Source organism: Leptodactylus fuscus, chromosome 4 (assembly GCF_031893055.1).
Source record: "Leptodactylus fuscus isolate aLepFus1 chromosome 4, aLepFus1.hap2, whole genome shotgun sequence".
NCBI classification, from domain to species: Eukaryota; Metazoa; Chordata; class Amphibia; order Anura; family Leptodactylidae; genus Leptodactylus; species Leptodactylus fuscus.
In genome coordinates this window covers 124,691,898-124,715,170 of record NC_134268.1, presented here as the reverse complement: position 1 = coordinate 124,715,170, position 23,273 = coordinate 124,691,898, and the positions used below count along the sequence as shown (strand labels likewise).

General features: G+C 43.6%; 1 protein-coding gene and 1 non-coding gene across 6 annotated transcripts in view; one reads left to right on the top strand and one right to left on the bottom strand.

Moving 5' to 3' along the window:
- The window catches only part of BAG1 (BAG cochaperone 1), a 175,153-nt gene that overhangs the window by 15,550 nt on the left and 136,330 nt on the right, over window positions 1-23,273 (top strand). For all 5 annotated transcript variants that reach the window (XM_075271041.1, XM_075271039.1, XM_075271042.1 and 2 more), the window contains exon 2: window positions 6,735-6,863. In XM_075271041.1, coding sequence (XP_075127142.1) covers window positions 6,735-6,863 — 129 coding nt within the window. The remainder of the gene's footprint in view (window positions 1-6,734; window positions 6,864-23,273) is intronic.
- LOC142201677 (U5 spliceosomal RNA) lies at window positions 6,008-6,123 on the bottom strand. The gene has a single exon (XR_012715587.1). It is a non-coding gene; the product is annotated as a U5 spliceosomal RNA (small nuclear RNA).

Below are 23,273 nucleotides of genomic sequence, written 5' to 3'. Positions count from 1 at the left end.
TTAACTATTTCCTTGTAGTTATTATACCTAGTTGAAAAATAGATATGTGATTCCTTTGGCCTTTTTTTCGTTACTGAAATGTCACCATTATTTTCGGATTGCCTAAGTAGAGAATCACGACTTCTTTTGGCCACTGTTTTAGAGGCTCTATCCAAAGTCCAACGGGGGTAACCCCTCTCTCTAAATCTACGCCTAGTCTCCTCAATATGTTTTACAAAAATGTCATCCTCAGAGCACATCCTCTTCACTCTAATAAACTCCCCTATTGGGAGAGAATTAATTGTATGTTTAGGGTGAAGAGAACGAGCATGCAATAAAGAGTTACCAGATTGGGGTTTACGATACAAGCTGGTGATTACCGTGCTTTTTGATACATCACCAGCTAAAGTGACATCAAGGAAATTGATCTCACTTTTATCCACATGGTAAGTAAACCTAAGATTGAAGTGGTTCTGATTGATGTGGTCTATGAACTCCCTGATGTCTTCCTGTCGTCCCTGCCATACGAAAAGCAAGTCATCAATATACCTGCCATACCAGGCAATTGAATCTCTAAATGGATTGTTGTCAAACAAAAAATGCTCCTCCCAGTACGCCATTACGAGGTTGGCCAACGAGGGCGAGAATTTGGCCCCCATCGGCGCCCCGCAGGTCTGTAGGAAGAATTCCTTGTTGAAATAAAATAAATTGTGACTTAGCAAATAGTTTATGACAGACAGTAAGAATTCACAGAACACATCAGACATATCTGAATACTTTTTAAGATGGTACGTAATAGCCTGCAAAGCCACATCGTGGGGAATAGAAGAGAATAATGAGATGACATCACAAGACAACCACATATAGTTCCCCCTCCACTGAAACCCACTGAAGATGTTAAGTATTTCCTTGGTATCCCTAATGAACTCAGGAACTCTGGTGACAAATGGCTGTAAAACTTTGTCCACCCATTGACATAGTTTCTCGTTCAGGGACCCGATACCAGAAATAATGGGTCTCAGTGGAGGGGGAAATTGGTCCTTGTGGACCTTTGGGAGTCCATGAAAAACAGGGACTATTGGATGATCTGGCTTAAGAAACTTGATCTCCCCGCTAGAGAAAATCCCCAAACCAAGACCCTCCAATAATAACTTATCCAGAGTATCCGAAAAAGTTTTAGTCGGATCAGCAGACAACCTTCTATAGGTTTTGGTATCATTAAGAATGTCATATACTGATTTAATATAATCTTGGGTGTTAAGGACAACTACCATACCTCCTTTATCTGCTAATCGGATAGTAACATCTTGATTTTTGCATAAACTATATAAACTAGCTCTCTCGTCAGAAGCCTGAATGTTCTGTGGACATTACTAATCCCTCTTTTTACCCTATAAGTTCTCGTCATATAGCGTGTGATCAATTTCAACAAGCGGTTGAGAAGGATTTGATAAGATTATCTAGAGATATTTCCTTTGTTTCTGATAACTTAAGGTCTGACGAGAGAGCTAGTTTATATAGTTTATGCAAAAATCAAGATGTTACTATCCGATTAGCAGATAAAGGAGGTATGGTAGTTGTCCTTAACACCCAAGATTATATTAAATCAGTATATGACATTCTTAATGATACCAAAACCTATAGAAGGTTGTCTGCTGATCCGACTAAAACTTTTTCGGATACTCTGGATAAGTTATTATTGGAGGGTCTTGGTTTGGGGATTTTCTCTAGCGGGGAGATCAAGTTTCTTAAGCCAGATCATCCAATAGTCCCTGTTTTTCATGGACTCCCAAAGGTCCACAAGGACCAATTTCCCCCTCCACTGAGACCCATTATTTCTGGTATCGGGTCCCTGAACGAGAAACTATGTCAATGGGTGGACAAAGTTTTACAGCCATTTGTCACCAGAGTTCCTGGGTTCATTAGGGATACCAAGGAAATACTTAACATCTTCAGTGGGTTTCAGTGGAGGGGGAACTATATGTGGTTGTCTTGTGATGTCATCTCATTATTCTCTTCTATTCCCCACGATGTGGCTTTGCAGGCTATTACGTACCATCTTAAAAAGTATTCAGATATGTCTGATGTGTTCTGTGAATTCTTACTGTCTGTCATAAACTATTTGCTAAGTCACAATTTATTTTATTTCAACAAGGAATTCTTCCTACAGACCTGCGGGGCGCCGATGGGGGCCAAATTCTTGCCCTCGTTGGCCAACCTCGTAATGGCGTACTGGGAGGAGCATTTTTTGTTTGACAACAATCCATTTAGAGATTCAATTGCCTGGTATGGCAGGTATATTGATGACTTGCTTTTCGTATGGCAGGGACGACAGGAAGACATCAGGGAGTTCATAGACCACATCAATCAGAACCACTTCAATCTTAGGTTTACTTACCATGTGGATAAAAGTGAGATCAATTTCCTTGATGTCACTTTAGCTGGTGTATCAAAAAGCATGGTAATCACCAGCTTGTATCGTAAACCCCAATCTGGTAACTCTTTATTGCATGCTCGTTCTCTTCACCCTAAACATACAATTAATTCTCTCCCTATAGGGGAGTTTATTAGAGTGAAGAGGACGTGCTCTGAGGATGACATTTTTGTAAAACATATTGAGGAGACTAGGCGTAGATTTAGAGAGAGGGGTTACCCCCGTTGGACTTTGGATAGAGCCTCTAAAACAGTGGCCAAAAGAAGTCGTGATTCTCTACTTAGGCAATCCGAAAATAATGGCGACATTTCAGTAACGAAAAAAAGGCCAAAGGAATCACATATCTATTTTTCAACTAGGTATAATAACTACAAGGAAATAGTTAAAATAATCAAACAGAATTTGCCCATTTTGAACCAAGACCCTATTTTAGGGTCTATTCTTTCAAATGGCTGCAGTTTTGTGGCCAAACGTGGCAAAACGATTGGCAATTACCTATCACCTAGTCTATTAGTGGAAAATTATTCGTTACAAAAATCTACAACATGGCTTCATTTGAGAGGCTTTTACAAATGTGGCCTGGTGAGATGTGGTGTGTGCAAGTATGCAAACAAGGGTTCTATATTTAGTAACTCTGATAGGACACAACAATATTCCATAAAGAAATTTTTGAATTGTAATTCAAATTACGTTGTGTATCTTATCAATTGCACACATTGTAATAAACAATATGTGGGAAGTACGATCAGACCGCTAAAGGTCAGAATTTCTGAACATCTACACAGTATTAACAACAGAGATCTCAATAAATCAACGGGAGCTTCACAACATTTCGTCCAAATTCATAACGGGGATACCTCCTCTTTTTCTTTTAAGGCCATTGACTTTGTTCAGAATCCTATAAGGGGAGGAAATCGTGAGCATATGCTGAGAGTTAAAGAAGCGGAGTGGATTTTTAAATTGGACACTCGCTCTCCTATAGGTCTCAATAAAAGGAATGATATAGCCTATATTTATTGAGACTATTATATTTGGTTATATTGCTAAATGTATTTTGCATAATAAAAATTAAATAAGGGAAGTGTTTTTTATCCCGGGTTGGGTCTCATGAATTACGTTTAATACTAACTCGTTCTGATTGGTTGGGCAAACATCTACTCACCTTGATTGGTAGGGTTGTCACGCATGCGTTGAGCAAAGTACGGGCATCTTCACTATGGGAATTGTCCTCTGGTAGGAGCGCATGCGGGGCTTTTTTGACCTCACAGGAAGTGCCTGCGCATTTACAGTAGTTTATGCGCAAGCGTTTTCGGGGTTTCATGGAAATTTCGCCATCTTTATTACGGGAATGGATTAACAACAAATATGTATGACCCTATGTGGTTTCCGTTTGGTGATATACAGTTTTAAACCGTTGGGTTTTTTATAGTACAACTTCTCAGCTTGTGCTCACGGTAAGAATCTGGATTTGTACATTTATACATATATTGATATGCAGATGATGAAGAACATTTGTGATGTTTTGAGTATCTTCGATATTTGTAGTGTTCGTTTATAATGATGTCATTATGGATATCTGTGTTTTTTCTCCTCTTTATTATGTGCCATCATAGTTTGTTGTGCTGTGTTCATACTGTGCGTTTTACTGGGCTATGCTATACTGTTTATACCTAGACTTGTTCATAATGGGTTAACTACAACAGATATTCTTGATCAGTGATTAGAGAGATTTTGGTTTTAAAAGCACTTTGAGTCCACAGGGTAACTTAGCTACGACTAAGGAACTTGTTTTCCGAAACGCGTTAGTTTGGTTGCTTTTCTCTCGCATGGGGGCCACCACTATCGATGGATTCATACGTGTATATTTTTAATACAAGTTTTTCAATAAATATGGATTTTTAAAGAAGTTTTTTGTGTGCTGGATTCCACTTCAAACTTTTGTTCAAGAGTGCTCTGGACCGAGGAGCCTTATCCGTGCACCATTACTTCCAGACCGGAGGATGTGAGTTACTATTCTAATTCATTGTTCATTGATTGTGGGCTTTATTTTTCCCCTTCCCCTTCCCTGGACACCAGTATTTCTGAATATAGTTCAGTATGTATGGTACTATATATATATATCTCTGCTTTATATTGGCATTATCTTTTGATTTTTTTTTTAAATTTATTTTGGATGTTAGAAGGCTTTGAAGTGTAACAGATTTACAAGAAAATTCCTCATTTTTTAGGGACCACTTCAGGTCTGAAAGGATTTATAAAGGCCTATATAAAAGAAACCCCAAAAATCACCATATTTTCAAAACTGCACCCCTCAAATAATTCAAAACAGCATTTGGGATGTTTGTTAACCCTTTAAGCATTTCAACAGAAATTAAATTAAAGAAAATCAAATTAAATTTATACATTTGATTCTTTTTTCAGCCATTTTTTTAGACCTAAAATTAGCATATTCAGAAAGAGTTGAAGGAGAAAATGCATCTCACAGTTTGTTATGCATTTACTCCCGAGCACAGAAATTCCCCATATGTGGGTGTAAACTGATGTTTGGGCACACGGCAGCGCATGGAAGAGAAGGAAAGACACTGAGGGTTTGAAAAGATTTTGCTAGAATAGTTTTCAGGCGCCATGTCTCATTTGCAAAGCCCCTAAAGTACGAAAATAATGGAAACCCTCTAAAAGTGAGCCCATTTTGGAAACGCCCCTCACAGAATTCATAAAGCATTTTCACCCCACTGCCGTTTCACAGATTTTACTAACATTGTGAAGTGTAAATGAAAAATTACCAAAACATTACTTTATCCCTAAATTTTTCAATTTCACAAGGGTTTAAAGGAGAAAAATCCCCCCACAGTTTGTTAAACAATTTCTCCTGAATACAACAATACTCCATATGTGGTCAAAATCTGCTGTATGGGTACATGGGACTCAGAATGGAAAAAGCGCTCTTTGGCTGTTGGATGGCAGATTTTGCTGGAATAGTTTTCAAAGCCCCCAAAAAGTATCCAATTTTGGAAACTACACCCCTCACAGAACATACCAAGGGGTATAGTGAGTATTTTGACCCTACAGCTGTTTTACAGATTTTATTAACTTAGGGACATGAAAATGAAAAATTACTTTTTTTTTCTAATAAACTGTCAATTTAGCCCCAAATTTTTCATTTTCACAAGGGAATAAAGGATAAAAACTTGCCTAAAGTTCGTAACACAATTTCTCCTGAACACAGAAATGCCCTATATGTGGTTGTAAACTGCTGTATGAGTACATGGTGGGGCTCAGAATGAAAAGACCACTATTTGGCTTTTGTAGAGCAGATTTTGTCCTCGGCTTGGCCCATATTGGGAGTTTTTGATCTCTTGGACCGTCTGCTGGATTGTCCCCTTCCTTGGACCTCTTGGGTGGCAATGCTTAATTTGGAGTTGGACTAACCCCCCCCCCCCATTGCACCACAAGTTGTCTTCTAAGATTATGGTGATGGCCAAAATAGTCATTGCCACGAACTGGAAACAACCTCTTGCTCCACCACTGCAAAACTTGTTGCTTCTTCTTTTTTTTTTCTTTTTCTTTTTTTTTTTTTTTTTTTTTTTTTTTTTAAGCCCCAGCAGGCTGGAGCATGCAAAAATTGCTGCAAAACTCAGTTTCGCTCCTCTCCACGGAAATCTTTAGTAAAAGGCGAAAGATTTGTTCGTTCTGAAGAGAAGCCAGAGTATACCAAAACTTGTTGCTTCTTATTGACACGACTCGCTCTTATGAATGAGTCATTACTTTGGGCTACATGTCCGTCTCTAAATATAATCTTGTTTGGGACGCCTGGTTGGAGAGCTCACACTGCTCTTGACATTGAGAGTTATTTCTGACTTTGATTTTGCTAAATGTTTCAGCATTGACCTTACTGTTTCTGTACTTTGCTTCCACAGTTGATGTAATAGGTCGACCTGCTATTTCTTTCTCCTTTTCCCTCACCCTTTTTCAGTGTCTTTTGTCTCATTTCTTGTATGTCCTCCTCCTTGAGTAAGTTACTGTAATATGTTTGACTTATTGCTCACTGTGTACTAATTTTGAAAATTTTTTGAAAATCTTTAATAAAAAACTATTGAAACAAAAATAACACCACAATTGTCATTGTGTTTTGTTTTCATCATCTTGTTTAACTGCTTTATACCTTATGGTTAGTGCCTCCATACAAAGAACTTGGGAAGAGTGTTTTATAATTACCTTTAAGATCTCTTATTTTTAAACGCTTATGGCAAGACATTTGTAAATTAAGCCTCTGATTTCTATCCCATATGGCTGCAATTTTTATTTTTTTTATTTTTTGCAGGAAGTGAAAAGCACAAACTTCAAGTTGTGGCTGAAGAACAGCACAATGACCCTACTCTTCAGGACGTGGCTTTGTCTGTCGAGAAAATCACTGGGGTACCACTTGCCTCACAGAAACTGATATACAAAGGTAAAGTAGAAGTAATGATGGAATGATGCTATGATTGATAGGAGTGGCTAAGATTGGCCTTGGGATATTTCTCTTACCCCTTCCTAGGAGCTTTCTCCTGGGTTATGTTCACACAGCAGAAATGAAATTGGAATCTGAGGTGGACTTATGCCTCAAAATCCTATTCCACATTCACTCCTACAGCTTTCTTCTGCAGTGTTTAGTTTCTGATTATACTAAGATGAATGGGTGTTATTATCAGACTGGCAAAATATAGACCATTATTTTCTTGCCTAAACTAGATTATAATGATTAGCGGCAGTATGGCAGTGTAGCAGGCACTTATAATTTTATCAAAACAATAAAGTCTATAACACATCACCATGTAAGCAGCCCATGTAGCTGGTGTCCAAGTCAAAAACATGTACGGGTGAAGTAATATGGATTTTTTTAAACTTGTTTTATTGCACACTAAATGCAATATAGTGTATGAGACAGCATAAAGTACAGGATAGAAATATTGGTACATATTGCATAATAAAACCTTTTCAAATTAAAACTTGTATGTAACCTAGCATTGTTATAAAATTTTGCATAAATCATATGGGACAATAAGGGTCAGTCCCCATTCTCATGTTGCACCTTGTACCCTGTGAAAGAAATTCAAATCTAACAATATACACTAGTAATAACAGAACTACCGTATATACTCGAGTATAAGCCGACCCGAATATAAGCCGACCCCCTAATTTTACCACAAAAAACTGGGAAAACTTATTGACTCGAGTATAAGCCTAGGGGGGAAATGCAGCAGCTACTGGAAAATTTCAAAAATTAAAATGGTCAGAGTTTTTGGGTGCAGTAGATGCTGGGGAAGGAGAGGGGCTGTTTTGGTTGTCTGTCTGCCCCTTCCCTGAGCTTGAGGACTGGGTTTTTTCTTCCCCCCACTTGGAATTCAGTCTGGCTGAATATAGGGTATCTGCAGTGCTTCTATTAACCCCTTCCTGACGGAACAGGAGCACTGCAGATCCCCTATATTCAGTAGACCAGGCACTTTCAGACACAGGGATACCTAATGTGTATGTGTTTCACAGTCATTTTCTACTTTTGTATGTATTCTAGGAAAAGGAGTATTTTAGAACTTTTATGTTTTTAAAATCTTCTTTTTTTTTCTTTCTTTTGCACTATTTTATGGGAGATTCTATACATTAATATTGTGGCTGGTCATAGATCCCCCTCCTAAAAAAAAAAAAAAAAAAAAAAAAAATTTTTTTTTTTTTGCTGACTCGAGTATAAGCCGAGGGATGCTTTTTCAGCACAAAAACTGGGCTGAAAAATTCGGCTTATACTCAAGTATATACGGTAATTGTAGTAAATGAACAATGCGCAATGACTAATCAAAGCCACACTAGGGAGATTTGGGTGTATTGTTAGGGGAGACCATGTGTAGGTTTTCAATCTGGCAGAAAGTTCAGCTGGCAACAACCTGGAATGAGTTAATGGCAAAACATTCTATGCCTCCCATACCTTTCATTATTAACTAAATACAGACTTTTTCGCAATATTTCACTGGGGGACACAGCGCCTTGGGTATAGACCTGGTCACTAGGAGGGGGACACTAGGGAAATGAAGGAAGTTGGCTCCGCCCACACAGGCTATACACGCTCACTGACAGTGCACTCAGGCAGTTTTTAACCTAGTGTCGAAGGAGGCAGTCACGACTTGAGTCAGGTCTTTCTGTCTTACACCGTTTTTATTTTTTCTTTCAGGGGCAGGGTGTCAGTGTACAAGCTACACTAGTCGTACCCCCTGCGGGCGCAAGCGCTCTATTATAGAGCGCCTCGCAGTCACCCAGTCCCCTTCTTTACTTGCTGCATCGGCGGCTGGATATTCCGGCGACCCCACTATTACGTACGAGGTATTACCAAAGGGGTGAGTCTGTGGTGCCTGAAGACTTTGGACCAGTAAGTATGAGTAGGGGAACATAGGTGAGTATGTTGTTCCTTTTTCCCCCTCTTCCACTCTCTGCCCTTCCCTTTCTCCCCTCTTACCCTGGAGGTTGTTTATCTTTTTCTGGGCAGGCAGTGTGGTCCACGTGGCCGGCGGCGGGCTCCGTTCGGCGGTCGCGGCTTCGCCGACATGCAGGCCACACTAGGCCCGCCACATCCTCGAATTTTCCAGGTCGCACGGGCGGCGCCGTTACCGCTTCGCCAGCGAGTGGGCTGCATTAGGTCCTGCCGTGTTCCCAGGCATGCGGCCAGCACCAGGAACTGCGCTGCGGCCGCGGCCGGCTTTGCCGGCGTGTAGGCCACATTAGGCCCTGCTTCATCCCCGGGCTTTCCTGAATCTGGAGCCCACCCATAGGGTGGAGGGCGGCCCTGGGTGTTCCCACCTGTTTGGGTGGGAATCTTGCAGGGAGGACCTTGTTTAGTGTGTCTCTTCCTGTTTTGAAGCCTGTTTTTTCCTTTGCAGTCTCAGCTTTTGCGCAGCCTTTGTGGATCTTCTTGTGCACAGCAGTTGGGGATGGTCTCCTTCCAGGATCTGGTAGGGTACCCTTTGGGGGTTGTTGTTTTTTCTTTTATTGCCGCCATGATTTTTCATGGCAGTCTTGCTGGGTCCTGGCGCTCCCCACTGTTAGCACGTTTATGCGTGCTCTAGCTGCAAGCTATAATGTCTTGCGAACAGGTTGTATCTATATGTTCATTCTGTTGCTCCACTTAGCCCTCTTTGTAGTCCCCTGGCCCTTCTCCCCCTCACCAGTTTTGAGTGGTTTGTTTCCCCAGGTTGGGTAACTTGGCCAGACTTTTATCAGTCTATTGCGGTTGGGGGATGCCTCTGTCTGCACAGTTAGCAGCTGTGGTTAAGGCCCTAAGGGGTTTTTCCTGTTTCAGTCCTAGGGGCTGCTCTTGCACACAGGCTAGGAAATCTTCCTTTAGGTCAACATAGAGGATCTATACACGGCTCCTCCAGGACAGGTGGATCTAGGTCTCCTCCTGCTTACCTGTTTATTCTGGGGACGCCTCTGACTCCGAATCGGAGTTCCAGTCAGGTACATTGGTAGCAGCTGCTACGCAGGAGCATGTCTGTGCAGTATGTGTTACTCTTCAAATAATGGAGGACTCTAGGACTGTTGCTCTGGTTATTTTGGGGACGCCTCTGACTCCGGATGGAGTTCCAGCCAGGCACATTGGTAGCATCTGCTGCGCAGAAGCTTGTTCATGCAATTTGTGATACATTTTAGATACAGAGGACTGTTGCTTAGAAGGATATGTCCTTCCGCATAGCTGCCATACGCCTAGCCTTGGGGCCTTTGTTACCATATTGATCAGGATCAGTGGATTAATCCGGTCCAGTCCCTGTTGGTTTCAGATGTCCTGTTCCTTCCCGGAGTTATGCATCTCTAGGTGGACCGAGTCGTATGCGGTGGTTTAGCCATTGCCAGGTTTTCTAGGTCTACCTATTTTGCCTCTAGTAACTCTGCCTCTCTCAGTGCTTTCTCTGTTAGAAGGCTGGACTCTTTGGCTGGTTGGTGTTTTGTTTGCGGCTGGTTCTGTGCATCTCTCTTTTTGCTGATAAATCAGCTCTGCATTTCGCTGAATCCTGGGTTAATTGAATTACCTGAGGCAAACAGCTAAGTGCTGGTCTTATTGATTAGTCAGCTCTGCAGGACCACCAGCTTCTGATAGAGCAGATTCTATATGCTTCTAATGTCTAAGTGATGCTTCCCTAGAAGTGGCTCGCCGGTCTGCCAAGACCACTGCTGATGTCGTGGCTATATGTCACACGGTTGTTCGTGGAGGTTTGAGCCTGCTTTTAAGATGATTGTGGTTGCTCTCCCCACCTTTTTTCTCATGTGAGCAGTGCCTTCCCTTTGGGAAGGGCTTGGAGTAGCGACTGGGGTTTGAAGCTCCCTGCTTTATCAGAGACGTTCAGAGCGTTAGCTCTTCTTGCCTCTTCAGGAAGCAATCTCCTTGGGGTTCGTCCTCCAAGTAGCCCTCCAGCAAGACTAGACCTGCTGGGCATCCCCGCTCTAGCCTTCCTGGTCTGATGCTGTCTAGCCTCAATTTGCATTAAGGTTTTCCCCTACCCAGGGGTTTTTAGGTGGGGGATCATCGGCTCGCCTTCTGGGAGTTTTGACTTGCCTGGTTTCGGGAGGTGATCTCGATCGGCTATTCCATAGAATTTTCTAGGAGGAAGGTTTTGTCCTTCTTCTCCTGCTTGAGCAGCCTCTCTTCTCGAGGCGGTCTCCATGCTTCAGCGGGGGTGATTGTGCCCATGCCTGCTTCTCAACATTTCCAGGGGGTCTATGCCAGCCTGTTTACTGTTCCAAAGAAAGGACAGTTCTCTCTGTTCCATTCTGGACCTGAAGTCTCTCAACAGGTTTTGCTCGAGTTCAGATCTTTTGATGGAGTCTCTGCTATTCGTGGTTGCCTTTATGGAACTGGGTGAATTCCTTTTGTCCATCATTATCCGGGACGCTTACTCCACATTCCTCTTGTGCATTGTCCTGGCCCTTCAGCGGTTTTCTGTTTTTGCGGTAGGGTTGCGACTTCCAATTAGTCGCACTCTACTTGGGCCAATTGGGTTGGCCTTCACTCCCCGGGTCTTCATTAGGGTGCTGGCCTCTCTCATGGCTATTCCCCACCCGGAGGTGTGGCTGTCCCGTACCTGGAAGATCTTCTGGCTAAGGTCCCCTCCAGGACAGACTATCTCTCCAAAGGACAGTACACTCTGGATCTTCTTTGGCGGTTCAGCTGGCTCTTCTACGAGGCAAAGTCCTGTCTTGTGCTCTTTAGCACATGGAGGTTTCTGGATATGTTTTTAAGTACTCGTCTGGGCAAGATTCTCCCTCCAAAAACCAAGGTTCGAACTCTTCTTTCCCGTTCCAGTTGCTGCCTTTCAGCTGGTAATTTTGGCACGTTGAGGCCAATGCCAGTCCAGTCTGGATCGCCTAACTCCTCTGTTCCTCGAGTTCATCTCGGACTTTGTAGATGGCACTTCTTCTGGGGATTTTTTTGTGGGGAAGTCTATTCTTCCATCCCCTGGCAGGTGTCATTGCCGACGCTAGCTTTTCGGGGGGGGGGGGGGGAGATGCAGAGTTCCGGGTCCAGGATGTCCTGGAACGGTGGTCCGGAAGGAATCCTCCCTCCAATTCAAGTTGTTGGAACTGAGGGCCTTCTTTTGGGCTCTGTGTACTGGACCCCTCCTCTCTGGGGTCGGACGGCTCGCTTTGAGACCAACAGTTCTACGACCGTCGCCTCCTTGTCTCTCCAGGGTGGAACCAAGAGCCAGGTGGTTTGTTTCTGAGGCCTCCTGAGGTCTCCACAAAGTTCTTCTGTAGTGGCCAGGTGCAAGGATCCTCGAGTGTTGTGTCCGACGCTCTTGTAATTCTCTGGTGTTTTTTTTTAGTTCTGTATCGGTTCCTCCCTCTTACCATCCTTACTCAGATTTTCAAGGAACTCAGGGTCGAAGGGGTAGCTCCAGACTGGCCTCGTCTGGCTAGTATGCAGATCTCATGGTTCTGTTGGCACATGCCCTGGCTTGCTCCTCTGTGGGAGGATCTGCTCTCTCAAGGACCTTTCCACCTCACCATACGTTAGCTACGTTTAACAACGTGGCTGTTGAGGCTGAGTTTTTTCTGAGCCTTTTTTTTAGTCTATGATCAAGGCCAGGGAACCTCAGTCAGCTAAAATTTTCCATCACACTTGGTGGTCTTATGTCCACTGGTACGGAACTGTAGATTGTTGTCTTTTTCTTTGCCCAGGTTCCTGGCGATTCTTCAGTCTGGGTTGGATCAGGGTCTTGGCCTCTCCCTGAAAGGTCTGATATCTGCGCTTCTTTTCTTTTCCAGTAGGCCCTGGTTTTCCTTGCTCAAGCAAAGACCTTTTTTTTTCCAGAGTATGGCTCACTGTGTCCCTCCTTCCAGCTTCCAGTTGATCTTTGATAACTTTACCTAGTTTGTGAGGTACTTCAGGCTCCTCCCTTGAGCCTCTAGAGCAAAGCTCGCTCCGTTTTCTTCTTGGAAGGTGATTTTTTACTTGTTGCAGTCACTTCTATTTGTAGGGTTCTGAGTTGGCAGCTTGCGCGCCAGTCTCCCTTCTTGATTCTTTACAGGACAGGGTGGTTTGTCCTCCACCATCTTTTCTTTCTAAGGTGACATCCTCTATTCTCACCAATGGGAACATTGTCTTGCCATCTTTTTGTCCAGAGTCTAAGGATCCTCCTGAGCGCCATCCAGTGCCTGGATGTTGCTCCGGGCGGCCGTTTTTTTTCTAGCCCTCACGTTTCCTTTTTCAGCACTGTGATGCTCTTTTTTGATCTTCCAGAGAGCTCTAGGTAGGGCTTGCCGCTTCTAGGGTGTCCATTTCTAGATGGATTTGGTCTGTCATTAGGTAGCCTTACGGCTAAAAAGTAGTGATTCACCCTTCCTTGTAGCAGCTCACGCTACCAGGGCTGTCGGTGCCTCCGGGGTTGTTCGACATCAGGCTTCTGTTTTGCTGCTCTGCAAAGCTGTTCCTGGGCTTCGGTACATATTTTCTCTAAATTTTGCCATATCTTTCGGTGTCTTCTGCCAATGCCAGTTGGTCGGAGGGTTCTGCAAGCGGCAGTGCGGCGATTGTTCAGGACTGTCTGTTTTTTTCCCTCCCTCGGGGACTGCTTTTGCATCCCAAGCTGCTGTGTCCCCCAGTGAAATATTGCAAGAAAAAGGGATTTTTGTTTACTCACCTGTAAAATCCTTTTCTCGTTGTTTCACTGCGGACACAGGTCCCATCCCTTGTTATTTTGTGTGCGGGATTTTATTTCTTGATAAATTTAGGTTTGTTCGTGGTTGTTGGTTCCATATTCGTTTTGTGGACTCTCTCCTACTGCTGTGGTGCAAAACTGCCTGAGTGCACTGTCAGTGAGAGGGTATAGCCTGTGTGGGCGTAGCCAACTTCCTTTATTTCCCTAGTGTCTGCCTCCTAGTGACCAGGTCTATACCCAAGATGCTGTGTCCCCCAGTGAAACAATGAGAAAAGGATTTTACAGGTGAGTACACAAAAAACCCTTTTTTAACCTTTTCGCTGCCAAGGGTCTTTGGAAATTTTTCACCTCCAGTAGCCAGAGCAATTTTCACAGTTTTGAGATGGACAAATCAAACATAAATTGCAACATTAAAAAAGCATCCACCCCCCCATACCTATATATTTTCTTAAAGTAGACACCTGCAGCATTGTCAGAATGCCACTTGGTGCTGTATACAAACAGCCACTTTCATGCAATTTTGATTTAAAGTGAATGTTTTGTGAAAAAATGCAAATCAATGTATATTAATTGTTAAAAGCAGAAACCAAACAAAAAATTAAATGCCTCAAACCTCCTAAAAATAAGAGTTCAACATGTGCAGAGTTCATACATATCACTATGGCCTGCACCCGCATGCACGTGTCTTCAGAAAATTGCTAGAACTGGAAGGAACAAAAATCTGCTTTGAAGCTGGAAATATTAAAAACGTATCATCCTATAAAATGTAGTGATTACACACCATGAAAAGTAAGTGAACCCCTAAACCCTATATATTTTTTGAAAGTAGACAACCTGAAGATTACAAATGTCTTAATGGGTCATCGATAGCCACATCCACCTTCATGCAACTTTGCGACCAACACAAATAATGTTTTGAAAAAATACGCTAAAACACATATTTGCACCTAAAACTCATGTTCAATCTCAGATTTATATACAAAATACATTTAAAATAATAGCTTAAGGTGTATACATACCTCCCAACCGTCCCGATTTCCGCGGAACATTCACGATTCCGGTGACGTGTCCCGCGGTCCCGGTTGGTTGGTCCCGGTATGTCCCGATTTCAACTCAGATCTGTGTCCAGAGGACGCAGATCTGAGTTGAACACATATGCGTCTGAAGCAAGGAGCTGTCACAGTTTAGCTCCTTGCTTCGCCGCTGCACGCTGCCTACTGGCTGTGTAGACGCGATGTGATGACGTCACATCGCGTCTACAACTGTGCGCGCGAGAGAGAGAGCGGCGAGGGAATGAGAAGGTAAGTGTAATGTGTACACTGAGGTGGAACATGAAACTGGGGGCAGATGAAGGAGGGGACGGCATGACACTGGGGGCACAGATGTGGAGACATGAATCTGGGGGCAGAGATGGAGGGACATGAATCTGGGGGCAGAGATGGAGGGGACATGAATCTGGGGGCAAAGATGAGGGGACATGAATCTGGGGGCAGAGATGGGGTACATGAATCTGAGGACAGAGATGGAGGGGACATGAATCTGGGGGCAGAGATGGAGGGGACATGAATCTGGGGGCAGAGATGGGGGACATGAATCTGGGGACAGAGATGGGGGGACATGAATCTGGGGGCAGAGATGGAGGGGACATGAAACTGGATGGAGGGACATGAATCTGGGGGCAGATGAAGGGTGTATATGAAACTGGGGGCAGAGATGGAGGGGGGACATATAATTTACGGGTGACTGTAGGAGGATTATACTGTGTGCGGGCACATGAAAAATTAATGAGAATGGGCGGAGTCACCACAAGTGGGCGGGGCTAAAAAAATTGTCCCTCTTTCGGTTCTTCAAAAGTTGGGAGGTATGGTGTATACAATGTGTATATATACTATATGTACCGCAAACATCGACTACAACAAGAGCTCAGACTCCCAAAAACACAAATACAGAAGACAAGCAGGATTTAGCTGTTATTCACTAATATGTTAAAAGCTATACTGCACCTACCAAACTGTGACTGTGATACCAAAATCTAACTTTTTTCAGATTACACAGCATACCGTATATAAAAACACAATTTAATAGTTCATATACAGTATACAACCACCTTCATTCAACTTTGCGGCAAACAAAGATTGCTAGCAAAAATTGCATAAAAATTCAAATTTACCACTAAAGTGCGGCTCAAGCAATCCCTTTCTGCAAACATAATGTACTGTGCATAAAACTGCAATATGTGAGGAGTTCATACATACCACACATGTATATATTTACAGGGGCGGGTGTTAAAGAATCGCCAAAATCGCAGAAATGCACTATCCCATTTTGTGCATGCAAATTAATTAGGACTTTACATAAAAATGTTATTTTCCATCCCCCTATAAAAATTTTAGCAATCTATACATTCAGAAAAAAAAGGGGATAAAGTGAGTATCCAAAAATATAGGGTAGCAAATTAAAACTCAAAAGCTTTTATTAATACCCACTAAAATATTTCATATAAAATTGCTCCCCCCACAAGTGAACCACCGTCACCTATCAAAATGTAGGATAGCTAGACTCAGGTAGTCGCATAGGTCTGATTGGGGGTATAGTAGCCACAACAGGTATTCAAGCTACTAGGATGTCAAGGGGAAAAAATTAATAAACATGGATCCTCCCCCTCTTTTGCTCTGATCCATTCAACACCCCATATCAGATCTAATGTGTAAGTTGCTTTTGGAAGATTAGTTTATAGGGAAACGCTCATGAAATATTTCTTGTTATACCAATCTATACATTCATCTCCAGTGATAATCGTTATTACTATTGTTTTAGCGTGTAACGGACATCACTAGAGATGTATTTTACTGTAGAAATCTCAGGTATGGACAGGACAGGGATTGGATGAAGTGTAAACTTTATTCATGACTTTGTATGTGTTGTGTAAGTGTTTGGTGCGACTTTTTTTTGGCGCTGCGACCTGGACAATGGTAAACGTCTGGGTCACAGCGCCAATAAACTTGTTATGTTTAGAGGGTATTACATAAGAATACCCCACTAGTAAAACTCAGGGGAAATTACATTATACTTGTATGTGACAATCAGAATGCAAAGGAATAGTATGCTCTCTGATTGGCCGGAGAAGGGTTAATAGGGACAGAAGAGTCCATGATAACCCCCCTCCTGAGGTCACATACAGGTTATACACAGATAATGATGATCATTCATTATCACTGTGCACCCTGCTGGGCTGCTCCCCCCCCCTCCCTTTCTGCTACAATTTAACTGATGCTTCCGAGACAGGAGGAGGGGAGGGGGGACAATTTAGAGCCCTATATCTCTGGGCTACATGAATATATCTCGATGCTTTAAAATGCATTTTAAAGATGAGAATCTCATCTTTAAAATGATATCTAGCATTTGATGATAGAACTTATAGTTTCAAATTTATGCTTAAAACATATAGTTCTGCCCTTTACCTTGCCAAACAAGACTATTTCACTGCCCTCATCTCTTCTCTCTCCAGCAACCCTAAAAGGCTTTTTAAAACTTTTCACTCCTTACTCACACCAAAGGTGCAGACGCCATTCACAGACCTTAGTGTCGATGACCTTGCCACTTATTTCCATGGTAAAATTGATAAGATCCTTCAGGAAATTACTGCCCAAGCCCTAGTGGCATTGATCCCCTCACCAACCGCACTTCAGTCTGTCCATTCTCATCTTTTGAACCTCTTATAGAAGAGGAAGTCACCCAACTACTTTCTTCATCTTGCCCTACAACCTGCAGTAGTGACCCCTTCCCCTCACACCTTCTCCAGTCTCTGTCACCTGCTGTCATGACTTACCTTACTAAAATATTTAACCTCTCTCTCTCTTCTGGAATCTTCCCATCCTCCTTCAAGCATGCTGTTATAACTCCGCTATTGAAAAACCCCTCCCTGGACCCATCCTGTGCTGCTAACTATCGACCCGTCTCTAACTTCCCCTTCATCTCTAAACTCTTGGAACACCTGGTCTATTCTCGTTTAATCCGCTAACTCTCTGCTTGACCCCTTACAATCTGATTTCCGCGCTCTGCACTCTACTGAAACGGCTCTCACAAAAGTCTCCAATGATCGCCTAATGGCCAAATCCAATGGTTACTTCTCTCTTCTTATTCTTCTGGACCTCTCTGCAGCTTTTGACACTGTTGACCATCAACTCCTCCTCACTATGCTCCGCTCAGTTGGCCTCAATGACACTGCGCTCTCCTGGTTCTCCTCTTATCTCTCAGACCGCACTTTCAGTTTATCATTTGCGGGCTCTGTTCCCTCCCCTCTTTCCCTTGCTGTTGGGGTTCCTCAGGGCTCGGTCCTAGGCCCCCTGCTCTTTTCTCTCTACACAGCCCCCATTGGACAACCCACTGCCAGATTTAGCTTCAGGTACCATCTTTATGCTGATGACACCCAATTATACACATCTTCCCGGGACATCACCCCTGCACTCATACAGAACACCAGAAACTGTCTCTCTGCTGTCTCTAATATCATGTCCTCCCTCTATCTGAAACAAAATCTCTCCAAGACTGAACTACTACTCTTTCCACCATCTAATAGATTTGTCCCTGATATATCCATTGTAGTCTCAGGCCTTACTATAACTCCTAGGCAGCAGGCCGGCTGCCTCGAGGTCATGTTTGACGCAGACCTTTCCTTCACCCCTCATATTGAATCACTCGCACGTTCATGCCACCTCCACCTCAAAAACATCTCCAGAATATGCCCTTTCTTTACCAGAGATACACTAAAGACACTTATTGTTTCTCTAATTCATTCTCGCCTTGACTACTGTAACTCCTTACTTATCGGTCTTCCCCTCACTTAAATCTCCCCTCTACAATCTATTCTGAATGCAGCGGCCAGGCTCATCTATCAGGCTAGACACTACAGCGATGCCTCGGGTCTGTGCCAGTCGTTACATTGGCTGCCTATTCATTATAGAATAAAATATAAAGTTATTACTCTCATCCACAAGGCTCTCCATAATGCTGCACCTCCCTACATTTCCTCCCTCATCTCTGTCTACCGCCCAACCCGTGCTCTCCGCTCACTCAATGACCTAACCCTTACATCGTCTATTATTAAAACCTCCCACGCTCGTATACAAGACTTCTCCCGAGTTGCACCACTTCTCTGGAATGCTCTACCCCGGACAATCAGATTAACTCCCAATTTCTACAGTTTCAAACGCAAACTAAAGACGCATCTTTACAGACAAGCCTATCACAAAGTCTAACGTAAACCCTTAACCCTCCTCTGTCCCCGCTCCCACATTTCCCCACATGATATGATGTCATCTCATGCTAACTTTATAGGTCCAAGCTCCATCCACATGTTAAAGGACACGACTGTCGACGGCTCATAAAGTTTTATGTTTGTGTAATGACAGTCACCTCTATTACAAAAGTGTCTGACCTCTGCATAAGCAATACCGCCCCTGCTACCTCTTGTGTCACCCCCTCTACCTCACAGATTGTAAGCTCTTGCAAGCAGGGCCCTTAGTCCCATTGTGTGAAATGATTTTCTTTGTAATGTATCTTTCTGTCTGTATTTGAACCCTACAAATTGTACAGCGCTGCGGAATTTGTTGGCGCTATATAAATAAAAATTATTATTATTATTTTGGAGCGAATCACTGTTGAAATGCGGACAGGAATTGATATCTGCAGTTGGATCTCAATGCCAAATAGTGTATTCGTCAGTGAATCGGTCCAACACTATAACTTCTATCAGCAAGTGCTAGGTATCATTTTAAAGATGAGATTCTCATCTTTAACCCCTTCCCGACATCCGCTGTAATAGTACGGCGCATGTCGGATCTGTAACTATGGCGACCGCCTGGGAGCTGGGTGTCTACTGCTTTAAGCAGTAGACAACCGGCTCTAATGTCTCCGATCGGTCCCCGGACCGATCGGAGGCATTAACCCCTCCGGTGCCATGGTCAAAGGCGCCCGGGGCGCCATTTCCCCGGCGGCGCATGGGCGCCACCATTTTGCCCGAGGCGCCATTTCCCCGCCATCTTGGAGCATGGGCCCGCAAAAAAAGACGCCCTATGCATCCCCGTACACTGACGTATAAAAAAGTTACGGCTGTCAGAATATGGCGACTTTTAGAAAAAAACATATAAATTTGGTATACCTGGAACCGTACCAAAACACAGAATACAGGGGACATGTCATTTTGGCTGCACAGTGAACGCCGTGAAACCAAAGCCCGTAAGAAATTCGCAGTAATGCATTTTTTCTTCAAATCCACCTCATTCTGAATTTTTTTCCAGCTTCCCAGTACATTCTACAGAATAATTAATGGTGGCATCATGAAGAAAAATTTGTCCCGCAAAAATTAAGATTTCATATGGCTCTTCGAGCGGAGAAATAAAAAAAGTTATGGGGTTTAGAAGGAGGGGAGTCAAAAACGAAAATAAAAAAACGCCATTGGCGGGAAAGGGTTAAAATGAATCTTAAACCATCCAGATATCTGCATGCAATCATGAAGTGCCACCTTGGAAGCACGTATAGCTACATGCTTGGCAGCGAAAGGGTTAATGTTTCGATTAAAAAAAGGAAGTTTTATGAATGCCTCATATGCTGGTTCTTCTATTCCTTGTAGCATGCATTGTAGTTCACACTTTTAACTTCTACATATCTCTTTTGACAGACAAAAATTTCATCTGGCTCCTTCATTTTTAGAGGACAGAAGTGCTCAATTGAGTTTTGTCAGCCTTAAATTGGAGTAACCTGAAAGTTTTTAACAACTTTTTATGTGAAACATGTTTAAGATTTTTTTTTTGCTATTTAATGTTGATATATATATATATCTCTCTATATTATAAAAATGAATTCTTGTCTGTCTGTCTGTCTGTTCGTTCTCTAATGCGAACCAAACGACTGGACCGATCTTCACCAAGTTTGGTACAGAGATACTTCAGATATCTGGGAAGGTTTAAGACGAGACTCCAACTCGCTCGGACGTACCGTTTCTGAGATACAGCATTCCAAACACAGTGCCCCCCCCCCTTAGCCAATACAAACCTGCAAGACTTTCACTCATATTCCAACTGCAATACACACGGTCACTCCACATGCACAATACAACACTGATATCCAAACTGAGATACACGCATCAGAGGATTAGATACACAGATCAGCACACAGTATCACACGCCAGAGGATTAAATACGCACTTCTGCACACAGTTCCACACACTGAAGGATTTAATACATGCGTACCATACGCCGAAGGATTAGATACAGGCGTCTACACACAGTTCCACACTCCAAAGGATTAGATATGCGCGTCTGCACACATTTGTACACGCCATAGGATTAGATACACGCGTCTGCACAGAGTACCACATGCCGTAGGATTAGATACACGCGTCTACACACAGTTCCACACTCCAGAGGATTAGATACGTGCATCTGCACACAGTTGTACACACCATATGATTAAATACACGCGTCTGCACACAGTACCACATGCAGTAGGATTAGATACGCGCGTCTACACATAGTTCCACACGCCGAAGGATTAGATACGCGCCTCTTCACACAATACCACACAGGGGAGGATTAGATACGTGTGTGCACACAGTACCACACCTTGGAGGATTAGATACATGCCTCTGCACACAGTACCACAAGCCAGAGAATTAGATACGCGTCTCAGCGCACAGTATCATACGGGGGAGGATTAGATACACGTGTCTTCACACAGTTGTACATGCCATAGGATTAGATACACGCGGCTGCACACAGTACCACACGCCGTAGGATTAGATACGCGCGTCTACACACAGCACCACATGCCGTAGGATTAGATACACAGGTCTGCACACAGTCCCACACACCAGAGGATTAAATACGCACTTCTGCACACAGTTCCACACACTGAAGGATTTGATACACGCGTCTGCACAAAGTACCATACGCCGAAGGATTAGATACAGGCGTCTACACACAGTTCCACACTCCAGAGGATTATATATGCGCATCTGCACACATTTGTACACGCCATAGGATTAGATACACGCGTCTGCACAGAGTACCACATGCCGTAGGATTAGATACACGCATCTACACACAGTTCCACACCCCAGAGGATTAGATACGCGCGTCTGCACACAGTTGTACACGCCGTAGGATTAGATACACGCGTCTGCACACAGTACCACATGCAGTAGGATTAGATACGCGCGTCTACACATAGTTCCACACGCCGAAGGATTAGATACGCGCCTCTTCACACAATAACACAGGGGAGGATTAGTCACGTGTGTGTGCACACAGTATCACACTTTGGAGGATTAGATACATGCCTCTGCACACAGTACCACAAGCCAGAGAATTAGATACGCATCTCAGCACACAGTATCACACGAGGGAGGATTAGATACGCACGTCAGCACACAGTATCACACGGGGGAGGATTAGATACGCACGTCTACACACAGTTCCACACGCCGTAGGATTAGATACGCGCCTCTTCACACAATACCACACAGGGGAGGATTAAATACGCGCATCTGCAAACAGTACCACACGCCAGAGGATTAGATAAGCGCGTCTGCACACAGTACCAAATTTCGTAGGATTATATACGCGCGTCTGCACACAGTACCACATGCCGTAGGATTAGATACCCACGTCTACACACAGTTCCACATGCCGTAGGATTAGATACGCGCCTCTTCACACAATACCACACAGGGGAGGATTAGATACGTGCATCTGCACACAGTACCACACGACCGAGGGTTAGATGTGCGCATCTGCACACAGTTAAGCTGAAGGATTAGATACGTGTGTCTGCACACAGTTACACACGCTGAAGGATTAGATACACACATCTGCACACAGTTCAACACGCTGGAGGATTAAATACGCATGTCTTCACATAGTACCACCGCCAGAGGATTAGATACGCGTTTCTACACACAATATCACACGGGGATGGATTAGATATGCACATCTGTACATAGTACCACACGCCAGAGGATTGGATATGCACATCTGCACACAGTTCCATACGCCGGAGGATTAGAAACGCACGTCTGCACACTGTACCACATGCCGTAGTATTAGATACGTGCGTCTGCACACAGTTTCACACGCCGGAGGATTAGATACGCACGTCTGCACACAGTACCATACACCGGGGGATTGGATACATGCGTCTGCACACAATACAACATGCCAGAGGATTGGATACGTGCATCTGCACACAGTTCCACACACCAGAGAATTAGCAGGTCTGCACACAGTACCACATGCCGTAGGATTAGATATGTGCGTCTGCTTACAGATCCACACGCCAGAGGAATACATGCATCTTCACACAGTTGTACACGCCATAGGATTAGATACACACGTCTGCATACAGTACCACATGCTGTAGGATTAAATACGTGCGTCTACATACAGTTCCACACGCCGTAGGATTAGATACGCGCCTCTTCACACAATACCACACAGGGGAGGTTTAGATATGTGCATCTGTACACAGTACCACATGCCAGAGAATTAGATACGCATCTCAGCACACAGTTCCACATGGGGGAGGATTAGATACGCGCATCTGCACAGAGTACCACACGCCAGAGTCATTAGATACGCGCGTCTGCACACAGTTTCACTTACTGGAGGATTAGATACGCGCCTCTTCAC